The sequence below is a fragment of the Phyllobates terribilis genome, unplaced genomic scaffold (genome assembly GCF_046119375.1).
Source record: "Phyllobates terribilis strain yellow unplaced genomic scaffold, ASM4611937v1 Scaffold_11__3_contigs__length_659146591, whole genome shotgun sequence".
NCBI classification, from domain to species: Eukaryota; Metazoa; Chordata; class Amphibia; order Anura; family Dendrobatidae; genus Phyllobates; species Phyllobates terribilis.
The window spans coordinates 645,797,188-645,815,768 of record NW_027362771.1 but is presented as its reverse complement, the minus strand read 5'-3'; the positions used below and the strand labels follow the sequence as shown (position 1 = coordinate 645,815,768).

Genomic DNA, 18,581 nt, shown 5'->3' with positions numbered 1-18,581 from the left:
GTAGTTATATTCTTGTACATAGGGGCCAGTATTATAGTAGTTATATTCTTGTACATAGTAGCAGTATTATAGTAGTTATATTCTTGTACATAGGAGCAGTATTATAGCAGTTATATTTTTGTACATAGGGGGCAGTATTATAGTAGTTATATTCTTGTACATACGGAGTAGAATTATAGTAGTTATATTCTTGTATATAAGAGCAGTATTATAGTAGTTATATTCTTGTACATAGGGGCAGTATTATAGTAGTTATATTCTTGTACATAGGGGGCAGTATTATAGCAGTTATATTCCTGTACATAGGGGGCAGCATTATAGTAGTTATATTCTTGTACATAGGGGGCAGTATTATAGCAGTTATATTCTTGTACATAGGGGGCAGTATTATAGTAGTTATATTCTTGTACATAGGGAACAGTATTATAGTAGTTATATTCTTGTACATAGAGGGCAGTATTATAGTAGTTATATTCTTGTATATAGGAGCAGTATTATAGTACTTATATTCTTATATATAGTAGCAGTATTATAGTAGTTATATTCTTGTACATAGGAGCAGTATTATAGTAGTTATATTCTTGTACATAGGGAGCAGTATTATCGTAGTTATATTCTTGTACATAGGGGACAGTATTATAGTAGTTATAGTCTTGTACATAGGGGACAGTATTATAGTACTTATATTCTTGAACATAGGGTGCAGTATTATAGTAGTTATATTCTTGTACATAGGAGGCAGTATTATAGTAGTTATATTCTTTACAAAGGAGCAGTATTATATAAGTTATATTCTTGTACATAGGGAGCAGTATTATAGTAGTTATATTCTTGTACATAGGGGCAGTATTATAGTAGTTATATTCTTGTACATAGGGAGCAGTATTATAGCAGTTATATTCTTGTACATAGGAGCAGTATTATAGTAGTTATATTCTTGTACATAGGAGCAGTAATATAGTAGTTATATTCTTGTACATAGGGGCCAGTATTATAGTAGTTATATTCTTGTACATAGGAGCAGTATTATAGTAGTTATATTCTTGTACATAGGAGCAGTATTATAGTAGTTATATTTTTGTACATAGGGGCCAGTATTATAGTAGTTATATTCTTGTACATAGGGGCCAGTATTATAGTAGTTATATTCTTGTACATAGAGGGCAGTATTATAGTAGTTATATTCTTGTACATAGGAGCAGTATTATAGTAGTTATATTCTTGTACATAGGAGCAGTATTATAGTAGTTATATTTTTGTACATAGGGGGCAGTATTATAGTTGTTATATTCTTGTACATACGGAGTAGAATTATAGTAGTTATATTCTTGTATATGGGAGCATTATGATAGTAGTTATATTCTTGTACATAGGGGCCGTATTATAGTAGTTATATTCTTGTACATTGGGGGCAGTATTATAGCAGTTATATTCTTGTACATAGGGGGCAGTATTATAGTAGTTATATTCTTGTACATAGGAGCAGAATTATAGTAGCTATATTCTTGTACATATGGGCAGTATTATAGTAGTTATATTCTTGTACATAGAGGCAGTATTATAGTAGTTATATTCTTGTATATAGGAGCAGTATTATAGTAGTTATATTCTTGTACATAGAGGGCAGTATTATAGTAGTTATATTCTTGTACATAGCAGCAGTATTATAGTAGTTATATTCTTGTACATAGGTAACAGTATTATAGTAGTTATATTCTTGTACATACAGGGCAGTATTATAGTAGTTATATTCTTGTATATAGGAGCAGTATTATAGTAGTTATATTCTTGTACATAGGGGGCAGTATTATAGTAGTTATATTCTTGTACATAGGAGCAGTATTATATTAGTTATATTCTTGTACATAGGGAGCAGTATTATAGTAGTTATATTCTTGTATATAGGGGCAGTATTATAGTAGTTATATTCTTGTACATAGGGGCAGTATTATAGTAGTTATATTCTTGTACATAGAGGGCAGTATTATAGTAGTTATATTCTTGTACATAGGGGCAGTATTATAGTAGTTATATTTCTGTAAATAGGGGCAGTATTATAGTACTTATATTCTTGTACATAGAGGCAGTATTATAATAGTTATATTCTTGTACATAGGAGCAGTATTATAGTAGTTATATTCTTGTACATAGAGGGCAGTATTATAGTAGTTATATTCTTGTACATAGGGGCAGTATTATAGTAGTTATATTCCTGTAAATAGGGGCAGTATTATTCTAGTTATATTCTTGTACATAGGAGCAGTATTATAGTAGTTATATTCTTGTACATAGGAGCAGTAATATAGTAGTTATATTCTTGTACATAGGGGCCAGTATTATAGTAGTTATATTCTTGTACATAGGAGCAGTATTATAGTAGTTATATTCTTGTACATAGGAGCAGTATTATAGTAGTTATATTTTTGTACATAGGGGCCAGTATTATAGTAGTTATATTCTTGTACATAGGGGCCAGTATTATAGTAGTTATATTCTTGTACATAGAGGGCAGTATTATAGTAGTTATATTCTTGTACATAGGAGCAGTATTATAGTAGTTATATTCTTGTACATAGGAGCAGTATTATAGTAGTTATATTTTTGTACATAGGGGGCAGTATTATAGTTGTTATATTCTTGTACATACGGAGTAGAATTATAGTAGTTATATTCTTGTATATGGGAGCATTATGATAGTAGTTATATTCTTGTACATAGGGGCCGTATTATAGTAGTTATATTCTTGTACATTGGGGGCAGTATTATAGCAGTTATATTCTTGTACATAGGGGGCAGCATTATAGTAGTTATATTCTTGTACATAGGGGGCAGTATTATAGCAGTTATATTCTTGTACACAGGGGCAGTATTATAGTAGTTATATTCTTGCACATAGAGGGCAGTATTATAGTAGTTATATTCTTGTACATAGCAGCAGTATTATAGTAGTTATATTCTTGTACATAGGGAGCAGTATTATAGTAGTTATATTCTTGTACATAGGGAGCAGTATTATAGTAGTTATATTCTTGTACATAGGAGCAGTATTATAGTAGTTATATTCTTGTACATAGGAGCAGTATTATAGTAGTTATATTCTTGTATATAGGAGCAGTATTATAGTAGTTATATTCTTGTACATAGAGGGCAGTATTATAGTAGTTATATTCTTGTACATAGCAGCAGTATTATAGTAGTTATATTCTGGTACATAGGGGGCAGTATTATAGTAGTTATATTCTTGTACATAGAGGGCAGTGTTATAGTAGTTATATTCTTGTATATAGGAGCAGTATTATAGTAGTTATATTCTTGTACATAGGGGGCAGTATTATAGTAGTTATATTCTTGTACATAGGAGCAGAATTATAGTAGCTATATTCTTGTACATATGGGCAGTATTATAGTAGTTATATTCTTGTACATAGAGGCAGTATTATAGTAGTTATATTCTTGTATATAGGAGCAGTATTATAGTAGTTATATTCTTGTACATAGAGGGCAGTATTATAGTAGTTATATTCTTGTACATAGCAGCAGTATTATAGTAGTTATATTCTTGTACATAGGTAACAGTATTATAGTAGTTATATTCTTGTACATACAGGGCAGTATTATAGTAGTTATATTCTTGTATATAGGAGCAGTATTATAGTAGTTATATTCTTGTACATAGGGGGCAGTATTATAGTAGTTATATTCTTGTACATAGGAGCAGTATTATAGTAGTTATATTCTTGTACATAGGGAGCAGTATTATAGTAGTTATATTCTTGTATATAGGGGCAGTATTATAGTAGTTATATTCTTGTACATAGAGGGCAGTATTATAGTAGTTATATTCTTGTACATAGAGGGCAGTATTATAGTAGTTATATTCTTGTACATAGGGGCAGTATTATAGTAGTTATATTTCTGTAAATAGGGGCAGTATTATAGTACTTATATTCTTGTACATAGAGGCAGTATTATAATAGTTATATTCTTGTACATAGGAGCAGTATTATAGTAGTTATATTCTTGTACATAGAGGGCAGTATTATAGTAGTTATATTCTTGTACATAGGGGCAGTATTATAGTAGTTATATTCCTGTAAATAGGGGCAGTATTATTCTAGTTATATTCTTGTACATAGAGGCAGTATTATAATAGTTATATTCTTGTACATAGGAGCAGTATTATAGTAGTTATATTCTTATACATAGGGGCAGTATTATAGTAGTTATATTCTTGTACATAGGGGCAGTATTATAGTAGTTATATTCTTTACAAAGGAGCAGTATTATAGTAGTTATACTCTTGTACATAGGGGGCAGTATTATAGTAGCTATATTCTTGTACATCGGAGCAGTATTATAGTAGTAATATTCTTGTACATAGGAATAGTATCATAGTAATTATATTCTTGTACATCGGAGCATTATTATAGTAGTTATATTCTTGTATATAGGAGCAGTATTATAGTAGTTATATTCTTGTACATATGGGGTTGTATTATAGTAGTTATATTCTTGTACACAGGAGCAGTATTATAGTAGTTATATTCTTGTACATAGGGGGCAGTATTATATTAGTTATATACTTGTACATATAGGCAGTATTATAGTAGTTACATTCTTGTACATAGGGGCCGTATTATAGTAGTTATATTCTTGTACATAGGGGCTGTATTATAGTAGTTATATTCTTGTACATAGGGGGCAGTATTATAGTAGTTATATTCCTGTACATAGGGGCAGTATTATAGTAGTTATATTCTTGTACATGGGGCAGTGTTATAGTAGTTATATTCTTGTACATAGGGGGCAGTATTATAGTAGTTACATTCTTGTACATAGGGGGCAGTATTACAGTAGGTATATTCTTGTACATAGGGGGCAGTATTATAGTAGTTATATTCCTGTACATAGGGGCAGTATTATAGTAGTTATATTCTTGTACATAGGGGCAGTGTTATAGTAGTTATATTCTTGTACATAGGGGCAGTATTATAGTAGTTACATTCTTGTACATAGGGGGCAGTATTACAGTAGTTATATTCTTGTACATAGGGGGCAGTATTATAGTAGTTATATTCCTGTACATAGGGGCAATATTATAGTAGTTATATTCTTGCACATAGGTGCAGTATTATAGTAGTTATATTCTTGCACATAGGTGCAGTATTATAGTAGTTATATTCTTGTACATATGGGCAGTATTATAGGAGTTATATTCTTGTACTTAGAAGCAGTATTATAGTAGTTATATTCCTGTACATAGGGGCAGTATTATAGCAGTTATATTCTTGCACATAGGTGCAGTATTATAGTAGTTATATTCTTGTACATATGGGCAGTATTATAGGAGTTATATTCTTGTACATAGAAGCAGTATTATAGTAGTTATATTCTTCTACAGAGGAGCAGTATTTTAGTAGTTATATTCTTGTACATAGGGGGCAGTATTATAGTAGTTATATTCTTGTACATAGGGGCCAGTATTATAGTAGTTATATTCTTGTACATAGGAGCAGTATTATAGTAGTTATATTCTTGTACATAGGAGCAGTAATATAGTAGTTATATTTTTGTACATAGGGGGCAGTATTATAGTAGTTATATTCTTGTACATAGGGGACAGTATTATAGTAGTTATATTCTTGTACATAGGGGGCAGTATTATAGTAGTTATATTCTTGTACATACGGAGTAGAATTATAGTAGTTATATTCTTGTATATAGGAGCAGTATGATAGTAGTTATATTCTTGTACATAGGAGCAGTATTATAGTAGTTATATTCTTGTACATAGGAGCAGTATTATAGTAGTTATATTCTTGTACATAGGGGCAGTATTATAGTAGTTATATTCTTGTACATAGGGGCAGTATTATAGCAGTTATATTCTTGTACATAGGGGGCAGTATTATAGTAGTTATATTCTTGTACATAGGGGGCAGTATTATAGCAGTTATATTCTTGTACATAGGGGGCAGTATTATAGTAGTTATATTCTTGTACATAGGGGCAGTATTCTAGTAGTTATATTCTTGTATATAGGAGTAGTATTATAGTAGTTATATTCTTGCACATAGGGGGCAGTAGTATAGTAGTTATATTCTTGTATATAGGAGCAGTATGATAGTAGTTATATTCTTGTACAAAGGGGCAGTATTATAGTAGTTTTACTCTTGTACATAGGGGGCAGTATTATAGCAGTTATATTCTTGTACATAGGGGGCAGTATTATAGCAGTTATATTCTTGTACATAGGGGGCAGTATTATAGTACTTATATTCTTGTACATAGGGGCAGTATTATAGTAGTTATATTCTTGTTTATAAGAGCAGTATTATAGTAGTTATATTCTTGTACATAGGGAACAGTATTATAGTAGTTATATTCTTGTACATAGAGGGCAGTATTATAGTAGTTATATTCTTGTATATAGGAGCAGTATTATAGTAGTTTTATTCTTGTATATAGGAGCCGTATTATAGTAGTTATATTCTTGTACATAGGAGCAGTATTATAGTAGTTATATTCTTGTACATAGGGAGCAGTATTATAGTAGTTATATTCTTGTACATAGAGGACAGTATTATAGTAGTTATATTCTTGTACATAGGAGCAGTATTATAGTAGTTATATTCTTGTACATAGGGGACAGTATTATAGTAGTTATATTCTTGTACATAGGGTTCAGTATTATAGTAGTTATATTCTTGTAAATATGGGCAGTATTATAGGAGTTATATTCTTGTACATAGAAGCAGTATTATAGTAGTTATATTCTTCTACAGAGGAGCAGTATTATAGTAGTTATATTCTTGTACATAGGGGGCAGTATTATAGTAGTTATATTCTTGTACATAGGGGACAGTATTATAGTAGTTATATTCTTATACATAGGGGGCAGTATTATAGTAGTTATATTCTTGTACATAGGGGGCAGTATTATAGTAGTTATATCCTTGTACATAGGAGGCAGTATTATAGTAGTTATATTCTTGTACATAGGGGGCAGTATTATAGTAGTTATATTCTTGTACATAGGGGGCAGTATTATAGTAGTTATATTCTTGTACATAGGGGGCAGTATTATAGTAGTTATATTCTTGTACATAGGAGCAGTATTATAGTAGTTATATTTTTGTACATAGGGGGCAGTATTATAGTAGTTATATTCTTGTACATACGGAGTAGAATTATAGTAGTTATATTCTTGTATATAAGAGCAGTATGATAGTAGTTATATTCTTGTACATAGGGGCAGTATTATAGTAGTTATATTCTTGTACATAGCGGGCAGCATTATAGTAGTTATATTCTTGTACATAGGGGGCAGTATTATAGCAGTTATATTCTTGTACATAGGGGACAGTATTATAGTAGTTATATTCTTGTACATAGGAGCAGTATTATAGTAGTTATATTCTTGTACATAGGAGCAGTATTATAGTAGTTATATTCTTGTACATAGGAGCAGTATTATAGTAGTTATATTCTTGTACATAGGGGCAGTATTATAGCAGTTATTTTCTTGTACATAGGGGGCAGCATTATAGTAGTTATATTCTTGTACATAGCGGGCAGCATTATAGTAGTTATATTCTTGTACATAGGGGGCAGTATTATAGCAGTTATATTCTTGTACATAGGGGACAGTATTATAGTAGTTATATTCTTGTACATAGGAGCAGTATTATAGTAGTTATATTCTTGTACATAGGAGCAGTATTATAGTAGTTATATTCTTGTACATAGGAGCAGTATTATAGTAGTTATATTTTTGTACATAGGGGGCAGTATTATAGTAGTTATATTCTTGTACATACGGAGTAGAATTATAGTAGTTATATTCCTGTACATAGGAGCAGTATTATAGTAGTTATATTCTTGTACATAGGAGCAGTATTATAGTAGTTATATTCTTGTACATAGGAGCAGTATTATAGTAGTTATAATCTTGTACATAGGGGAGCAGTATTATAGTAGTTATATTCTTGTACATAGGTGCAGTATTATAGTAGTTATATTCTTGTACATAGGGGCAGTATTATAGCAGTTATATTCTTGTACATAGGGGGCAGTATTATAGTAGTTATATTCTTGTACATAGGGGGCAGTATTATAGCAGTTATATTCTTGTACATAGGGGGCAGTATTATAGTAGTTATATTCTTGTACATAGGGGCAGTATTATAGTAGTTATATTCTTGTATATAGGAGCAGTTTTATAGTAGTTATATTCTTGCACATAGGGGCAGTATTATAGTAGTTATATTCTTGTATATAGGAGCAGTATGATAGTAGTTATATTCTTGTACATAGGGGCAGTATTATAGTAGTTATATTCTTGTACATAGGGGGCAGTATTATAGTAGTTATATTCTTGTACATAGAGGGCAGTATTATAGTAGTTATATTCTTGTACATAGGGGGCAGTATTATAGTAGTTATATTCTTTACAAAGGAGCAGTATTATAGTAGTAATATTCTTGTACATAGGAGTAGTATTATAGTAATTATATTCTTGTACATCGGAGCAGTATTATAGTAGTTATATTCTTGTATATAGGAGCAGTATTATAGTAGTTATATTCTTGTACATATGGGGCTGTATTATAGTAGTTATATTCTTGTACACAGGAGCAGCATTATAGTAGTTATATTCTTGTACATAGAGGGCAGTATTATATTAGTTATATACTTGTAAATATAGGCAGTATTATAGTAGTTACATTCTTGTACATAGGGGCCGTATTATAGTAGTTATATTCTTGTACATAGGGGCTGTATTATAGTAGTTATATTCTTGTACATAGGGGGCAGTATTATAGTAGTTATATTCCTGTACATAGGGGCAGTATTATAGTATTTATATTCTTGTACATAGGGGCAGTATTATAGTAGTTATATTCTTGTACATAGGGGGCAGTATTATAGTAGTTACATTCTTGTACATAGGGAACAGTATTATAGTAGTTATATTCTTGTACATAGAGGGCAGTATTATAGTAGTTATATTCTTGTATATAGGAGCAGTATTATAGTAGTTTTATTCTTGTATATAGGAGCCGTGTTATAGTAGTTATATTCTTGTACATAGGAGCAGTATTATAGTAGTTATATTCTTGTACATAGGGAGCAGTATTATAGTAGTTATATTCTTGTACATAGGGGACAGTATTATAGTAGTTATATTCTTGTACATAAGGTACAGTATTATAGTAGTTATATTCTTGTACATATGGGCAGTATTATAGGAGTTATATTCTTGTACATAGAAGCAGTATTATAGTAGTTATATTCTTCTACAGAGGAGCAGTATTATAGTATTTATATTCTTGTACATAGGGGGCAGTATTATAGTAGTTATATTCTTGTACATAGGGGCCAGTATTATAGTAGTTATATTCTTGTACATAGTAGCAGTATTATAGTAGTTATATTCTTGTACATAGGAGCAGTATTATAGCAGTTATATTTTTGTACATAGGGGGCAGTATTATAGTAGTTATATTCTTGTACATACGGAGTAGAATTATAGTAGTTATATTCTTGTATATAAGAGCAGTATTATAGTAGTTATATTCTTGTACATAGGGGCAGTATTATAGTAGTTATATTCTTGTACATAGGGGGCAGTATTATAGCAGTTATATTCCTGTACATAGGGGGCAGCATTATAGTAGTTATATTCTTGTACATAGGGGGCAGGATTATAGCAGTTATATTCTTGTACATAGGGGGCAGTATTATAGTAGTTATATTCTTGTACATAGGGAACAGTATTATAGTAGTTATATTCTTGTACATAGAGGGCAGTATTATAGTAGTTATATTCTTGTATATAGGAGCAGTATTATAGTACTTATATTCTTATATATAGTAGCAGTATTATAGTAGTTATATTCTTGTACATAGGAGCAGTATTATAGTAGTTATATTCTTGTACATAGGGAGCAGTATTATCGTAGTTATATTCTTGTACATAGGGGACAGTATTATAGTAGTTATAGTCTTGTACATAGGGGACAGTATTATAGTACTTATATTCTTGAACATAGGGTGCAGTATTATAGTAGTTATATTCTTGTACATAGGAGGCAGTATTATAGTAGTTATATTCTTTACAAAGGAGCAGTATTATATAAGTTATATTCTTGTACATAGGGAGCAGTATTATAGTAGTTATATTCTTGTACATAGGGGCAGTATTATAGTAGTTATATTCTTGTACATAGGGAGCAGTATTATAGCAGTTATATTCTTGTACATAGGAGCAGTATTATAGTAGTTATATTCTTGTACATAGGAGCAGTAATATAGTAGTTATATTCTTGTACATAGGGGCCAGTATTATAGTAGTTATATTCTTGTACATAGGAGCAGTATTATAGTAGTTATATTCTTGTACATAGGAGCAGTATTATAGTAGTTATATTTTTGTACATAGGGGCCAGTATTATAGTAGTTATATTCTTGTACATAGGGGCCAGTATTATAGTAGTTATATTCTTGTACATAGAGGGCAGTATTATAGTAGTTATATTCTTGTACATAGGAGCAGTATTATAGTAGTTATATTCTTGTACATAGGAGCAGTATTATAGTAGTTATATTTTTGTACATAGGGGGCAGTATTATAGTTGTTATATTCTTGTACATACGGAGTAGAATTATAGTAGTTATATTCTTGTATATGGGAGCATTATGATAGTAGTTATATTCTTGTACATAGGGGCCGTATTATAGTAGTTATATTCTTGTACATTGGGGGCAGTATTATAGCAGTTATATTCTTGTACATAGGGGGCAGCATTATAGTAGTTATATTCTTGTACATAGGGGGCAGTATTATAGCAGTTATATTCTTGTACACAGGGGCAGTATTATAGTAGTTATATTCTTGCACATAGAGGGCAGTATTATAGTAGTTATATTCTTGTACATAGCAGCAGTATTATAGTAGTTATATTCTTGTACATAGGGAGCAGTATTATAGTAGTTATATTCTTGTACATAGGGAGCAGTATTATAGTAGTTATATTCTTGTACATAGGAGCAGTATTATAGTAGTTATATTCTTGTACATAGGAGCAGTATTATAGTAGTTATATTCTTGTATATAGGAGCAGTATTATAGTAGTTATATTCTTGTACATAGAGGGCAGTATTATAGTAGTTATATTCTTGTACATAGCAGCAGTATTATAGTAGTTATATTCTGGTACATAGGGGGCAGTATTATAGTAGTTATATTCTTGTACATAGAGGGCAGTGTTATAGTAGTTATATTCTTGTATATAGGAGCAGTATTATAGTAGTTATATTCTTGTACATAGGGGGCAGTATTATAGTAGTTATATTCTTGTACATAGGAGCAGAATTATAGTAGCTATATTCTTGTACATATGGGCAGTATTATAGTAGTTATATTCTTGTACATAGAGGCAGTATTATAGTAGTTATATTCTTGTATATAGGAGCAGTATTATAGTAGTTATATTCTTGTACATAGAGGGCAGTATTATAGTAGTTATATTCTTGTACATAGCAGCAGTATTATAGTAGTTATATTCTTGTACATAGGTAACAGTATTATAGTAGTTATATTCTTGTACATACAGGGCAGTATTATAGTAGTTATATTCTTGTATATAGGAGCAGTATTATAGTAGTTATATTCTTGTACATAGGGGGCAGTATTATAGTAGTTATATTCTTGTACATAGGAGCAGTATTATAGTAGTTATATTCTTGTACATAGGGAGCAGTATTATAGTAGTTATATTCTTGTATATAGGGGCAGTATTATAGTAGTTATATTCTTGTACATAGGGGCAGTATTATAGTAGTTATATTCTTGTACATAGAGGGCAGTATTATAGTAGTTATATTCTTGTACATAGGGGCAGTATTATAGTAGTTATATTTCTGTAAATAGGGGCAGTATTATAGTACTTATATTCTTGTACATAGAGGCAGTATTATAATAGTTATATTCTTGTACATAGGAGCAGTATTATAGTAGTTATATTCTTGTACATAGAGGGCAGTATTATAGTAGTTATATTCTTGTACATAGGGGCAGTATTATAGTAGTTATATTCCTGTAAATAGGGGCAGTATTATTCTAGTTATATTCTTGTACATAGAGGCAGTATTATAATAGTTATATTCTTGTACATAGGAGCAGTATTATAGTAGTTATATTCTTATACATAGGGGCAGTATTATAGTAGTTATATTCTTGTACATAGGGGCAGTATTATAGTAGTTATATTCTTTACAAAGGAGCAGTATTATAGTAGTTATACTCTTGTACATAGGGGGCAGTATTATAGTAGCTATATTCTTGTACATCGGAGCAGTATTATAGTAGTAATATTCTTGTACATAGGAATAGTATCATAGTAATTATATTCTTGTACATCGGAGCATTATTATAGTAGTTATATTCTTGTATATAGGAGCAGTATTATAGTAGTTATATTCTTGTACATATGGGGTTGTATTATAGTAGTTATATTCTTGTACACAGGAGCAGTATTATAGTAGTTATATTCTTGTACATAGGGGGCAGTATTATATTAGTTATATACTTGTACATATAGGCAGTATTATAGTAGTTACATTCTTGTACATAGGGGCCGTATTATAGTAGTTATATTCTTGTACATAGGGGCTGTATTATAGTAGTTATATTCTTGTACATAGGGGGCAGTATTATAGTAGTTATATTCCTGTACATAGGGGCAGTATTATAGTAGTTATATTCTTGTACATAGGGGCAGTGTTATAGTAGTTATATTCTTGTACATAGGGGGCAGTATTATAGTAGTTACATTCTTGTACATAGGGGGCAGTATTACAGTAGGTATATTCTTGTACATAGGGGGCAGTATTATAGTAGTTATATTCCTGTACATAGGGGCAGTATTATAGTAGTTATATTCTTGTACATAGGGGCAGTGTTATAGTAGTTATATTCTTGTACATAGGGGCAGTATTATAGTAGTTACATTCTTGTACATAGGGGGCAGTATTACAGTAGTTATATTCTTGTACATAGGGGGCAGTATTATAGTAGTTATATTCCTGTACATAGGGGCAATATTATAGTAGTTATATTCTTGCACATAGGTGCAGTATTATAGTAGTTATATTCTTGCACATAGGTGCAGTATTATAGTAGTTATATTCTTGTACATATGGGCAGTATTATAGGAGTTATATTCTTGTACTTAGAAGCAGTATTATAGTAGTTATATTCCTGTACATAGGGGCAGTATTATAGCAGTTATATTCTTGCACATAGGTGCAGTATTATAGTAGTTATATTCTTGTACATATGGGCAGTATTATAGGAGTTATATTCTTGTACATAGGGGCCAGTATTATAGTAGTTATATTCTTCTACAGAGGAGCAGTATTTTAGTAGTTATATTCTTGTACATAGGGGGCAGTATTATAGTAGTTATATTCTTGTACATAGGGGCCAGTATTATAGTAGTTATATTCTTGTACATAGGAGCAGTATTATAGTAGTTATATTCTTGTACATAGGAGCAGTATTATAGTAGTTATATTTTTGTACATAGGGGGCAGTATTATAGTAGTTATATTCTTGTACATAGGGGACAGTATTATAGTAGTTATATTCTTGTACATAGGGGGCAGTATTATAGTAGTTATATTCTTGTACATACGGAGTAGAATTATAGTAGTTATATTCTTGTATATAGGAGCAGTATGATAGTAGATATATTCTTGTACATAGGAGCAGTATTATAGTAGTTATATTCTTGTACATAGGAGCAGTATTATAGTAGTTATATTCTTGTACATAGGGGCAGTATTATAGTAGTTATATTCTTGTACATAGGGGCAGTATTATAGCAGTTATATTCTTGTACATAGGGGGCAGTATTATAGTAGTTATATTCTTGTACATAGGGGGCAGTATTATAGCAGTTATATTCTTGTACATAGGGGGCAGTATTATAGTAGTTATATTCTTGTACATAGGGGCAGTATTATAGTAGTTATATTCTTGTATATAGGAGTAGTATTATAGTAGTTATATTCTTGCACATAGGGGGCAGTAGTATAGTAGTTATATTCTTGTATATAGGAGCAGTATGATAGTAGTTATATTCTTGTACAAAGGGGCAGTATTATAGTAGTTTTACTCTTGTACATAGGGGGCAGTATTATAGCAGTTATATTCTTGTACATAGGGGGCAGTATTATAGCAGTTATATTCTTGTACATAGGGGGCAGTATTATAGTACTTATATTCTTGTACATAGGGGCAGTATTATAGTAGTTATATTCTTGTTTATAAGAGCAGTATTATAGTAGTTATATTCTTGTACATAGGGAACAGTATTATAGTAGTTATATTCTTGTACATAGAGGGCAGTATTATAGTAGTTATATTCTTGTATATAGGAGCAGTATTATAGTAGTTTTATTCTTGTATATAGGAGCCGTATTATAGTAGTTATATTCTTGTACATAGGAGCAGTATTATAGTAGTTATATTCTTGTACATAGGGAGCAGTATTATAGTAGTTATATTCTTGTACATAGAGGACAGTATTATAGTAGTTATATTCTTGTACATAGGAGCAGTATTATAGTAGTTATATTCTTGTACATAGGGGACAGTATTATAGTAGTTATATTCTTGTACATAGGGTTCAGTATTATAGTAGTTATATTCTTGTAAATATGGGCAGTATTATAGGAGTTATATTCTTGTACATAGAAGCAGTATTATAGTAGTTATATTCTTCTACAGAGGAGCAGTATTATAGTAGTTATATTCTTGTACATAGGGGGCAGTATTATAGTAGTTATATTCTTGTACATAGGGGACAGTATTATAGTAGTTATATTCTTATACATAGGGGGCAGTATTATAGTAGTTATATTCTTGTACATAGGGGGCAGTATTATAGTAGTTATATCCTTGTACATAGGAGGCAGTATTATAGTAGTTATATTCTTGTACATAGGGGGCAGTATTATAGTAGTTATATTCTTGTACATAGGGGGCAGTATTATAGTAGTTATATTCTTGTACATAGGGGGCAGTATTATAGTAGTTATATTCTTGTACATAGGAGCAGTATTATAGTAGTTATATTTTTGTACATAGGGGGCAGTATTATAGTAGTTATATTCTTGTACATACGGAGTAGAATTATAGTAGTTATATTCTTGTATATAAGAGCAGTATGATAGTAGTTATATTCTTGTACATAGGGGCAGTATTATAGTAGTTATATTCTTGTACATAGCGGGCAGCATTATAGTAGTTATATTCTTGTACATAGGGGGCAGTATTATAGCAGTTATATTCTTGTACATAGGGGACAGTATTATAGTAGTTATATTCTTGTACATAGGAGCAGTATTATAGTAGTTATATTCTTGTACATAGGAGCAGTATTATAGTAGTTATATTCTTGTACATAGGAGCAGTATTATAGTAGTTATATTCTTGTACATAGGGGCAGTATTATAGCAGTTATTTTCTTGTACATAGGGGGCAGCATTATAGTAGTTATATTCTTGTACATAGGGGGCAGTATTATAGCAGTTATATTCTTGTACATAGGGGACAGTATTATAGTAGTTATGTTCTTGTACATAGGGGGCAGTATTATAGTAGTTATATTCTTGTACATAGGGAGCAGTATTATAGTAGTTATATTCTTGTACATAGGGGGCAGTATTATGGTAGTTATATTCTTGTACATAGGGGGCAGTATTATAGTAGTTATATTCTTCTACATAGGGGGCAGTATTATAGTAGTTATATTCTTGTACATAGGGGGCAGTATTATAGTAGTTATATTCTTGTACATAGGGAACAGTATTATAGTAGTTATATTCTTGTACATAGAGGGCAGTATTATAGTAGTTATATTCTTGTATATAGGAGCAGTATTATCGTACTTATATTCTTGTATATAGTAGCAGTATTATAGTAGTTATATTCTTGTACATAGGAGCAGTATTATAGTAGTTATATTCTTGTACATAGGGGGCAGTATTATAGTAGTTATATTCTTGTACATAGGGGCAGTATTATAGTAGTTATATTCTTGTACATAGGGGGCAGTATTATAGTAGTTATATTCTTGTACATAGGAGCAGTATTATAGTAGTTCTATTCTTGTACATAGGGAGCAGTATTATAGTAGTTATATTCTTGTACATAGGGGGCAGTATTATAGTAGTTATATTCTTGTACATAGGGGGCAGTATTATAGCAGTTATATTCTTGTACATAGGGGGCAGTATTATAGCAGTTATATTCTTGTACATAGGGGGCAGTATTATAGTAGTTATATTCTTGTTTATAAGAGCAGTATTATAGTAGTTATATTCTTGTACATAGGGAACAGTATTGTAGTAGTTATATTCTTGTACATAGAGGGCAGTATTATAGTAGTTATATTCTTTTATATAGGAGCAGTATTATAGTAGTTTTATTCTTGTATATAGGAGCCGTATTATAGTAGTTATATTCTTGTACATAGGAGCAGTATTATAGTAGTTATATTCTTGTACATAGGGAGCAGTATTATAGTAGTTATATTCTTGTACATAGGGGACAGTATTATAGTAGTTATAGTCTTGTACATAGGGGACAGTATTATAGTAGTTATATTCTTGTACATAGGGTGCAGTATTATAGTAGTTATATTCTTGTACATATGGGCAGTATTATAGGAGTTATATTCTTGTACATAGGGTGCAGTATTATAGTAATTATATTCTTGTACATAGGGGGCAGTATTACAGTAGTTATATTCTTGTACATAGGGGGCAGTATTATAGTAGTTATATTCATGTAAAAAAGGGGAAATTTTATATTTGATAGATGTTTCTTCATACTTATCCTTGAACCTTTTGCTCTTTCTTATCAGGCCATGAAAAAGAGTAAGTTCTTGGTCCACTCCGGCCTTATCTCTATTACGATCTTCCTGATTTTTAAATGGATTGAACAGTCAAACCCCTCCATGTCTAGAAGTCGTCTTGAGATGCCCCAAGAGACCCCCATGTATCTTGGGATCAGACAATCAGAGACCCTCAGTGATGGGAAATATGATTATCACTTGAAACTCTCCAGTTTTTATTCGGAGTTCCCGTACCTGCAGACGTACCAATGTTCCGTGATTCTCGGTCCGGCGGTGGCACCATACGATACCAGCAACTTACTGCTCCTAATTATGGCCATAAAATCCCATCCAGGGGCTGGAATTAGGAGAAATGCTTTACGACAGACCTGGGCCAAAGAACAAGAACTGAAGGGCTACAAAGTAAGACGACTCTTTCTGCTGGGGAGGACGGAGATATCAGAGGAAATGGAGACTGTGAAATTGGAGAGCGACACCCATGGGGACGTCCTACAGTGGGACATGCTCGAAGGACATCACAACCTATCTCTAAAGGAACGATGCTTCCTGGAGTGGATGCACCACAACAGCACAGAAGTGGATTACATATTCAAGGGTAGGTAGCAGCCAGTGACCCTACAACTTATAGGAATCCCCTGTGTGACATTATTATCTCTGACCCTATCATTTATATCACTGACCTTATATAACATGGATGGTCTTGTGTTTCCCTGGCAGGTGACGATGACGTGTTTGTGAACGTACATCTGGTGTTAGATCTTATTAGGGATTTTGGATCTCCAGATTTCGTCCATGGTTACCATCAGCATCGCCCACTCGTCATGCGTAAAACCAAATACAGAATCACTGAGTCTCTCTACCCCTCGGAACGCTATCCTGGCTTTGTGTCAGGTGGAGGCTTCATCTTCTCAGGAGCCTCGGTGCCTCGTTTATATGAAGCCTCTTGTAAGATGCCGGTTTTCCCATTGGATGATGTATATTTTGGTTTCTTGGCTCTGGCAGCAAATTTGACCTACAGACACGACCCTCGTTTCCATGTCTATGGGCTGAAGTATAATGTCTGCCGGTACAAGGAGGTGCTGGTTGTGCATGGAATCAGCCCAGACAGATTGGTGGAGATATGGAGACAGGTGAACGAAAAAGACTGTGAGAAGAAAAAAGAACAGAAGACTTAAAAGAAGGATGAGAGACAAAGACCAGAAAGGGTGAGAAGCATTCCATACAAGAGCAAAGGAGCTCAATGCGGGGAAGAGGTCACCGCACAAGTACAATAGATGCCAGAAGAATATTTGTGTGTAACTGTGTTAATAAAGGTTATATTTTTCTAATACCCATGAAGTCTGTACATGCTCATTTCAGGTAGAAGCCTTCTGTGTTCTCCACCTCTCTAGTGGATAGTCTTCCTGCGTTCTCCCCTCTCTAGTGTATCATCCTCCTCCTGTGTTCTCCACCTCTCTAGTGTATCATCCTCCTCCTGTGTTCTTCACCTCTCTAGTGTATCATCCTCCTCCTGTGTTCTCCACCTCTCTAGTGTATCATCCTCCTCCTGTGTTTTCTACCTCTCTAGTGTATCATCCTCCTCCTGTGTTCTCCACCTCTCTAGTATATCATCCTCCTCCTGTGTTTTCTACCTCTCTAGTGTATCATCCTCCT

At 32.0% G+C, this 18,581-nt stretch overlaps 1 protein-coding gene across 2 annotated transcripts in view; it reads left to right on the top strand.

The window, feature by feature from the left end:
* Positions 1-18,258, top strand: part of LOC141167168 (beta-1,3-galactosyltransferase 5-like) — a 75,024-nt gene extending 56,766 nt beyond the window's left edge. For both annotated transcript variants that reach the window (XM_073654570.1, XM_073654571.1), the window contains 2 exons: positions 16,938-17,523; positions 17,646-18,258. In XM_073654570.1, coding sequence (XP_073510671.1) covers positions 16,941-17,523; positions 17,646-18,103 — 1,041 coding nt within the window. In that variant the 5' untranslated portion in view covers positions 16,938-16,940 and the 3' untranslated portion in view covers positions 18,104-18,258. The remainder of the gene's footprint in view (positions 1-16,937; positions 17,524-17,645) is intronic.
* The last annotated feature ends 323 nt before the right edge of the window (positions 18,259-18,581 follow it).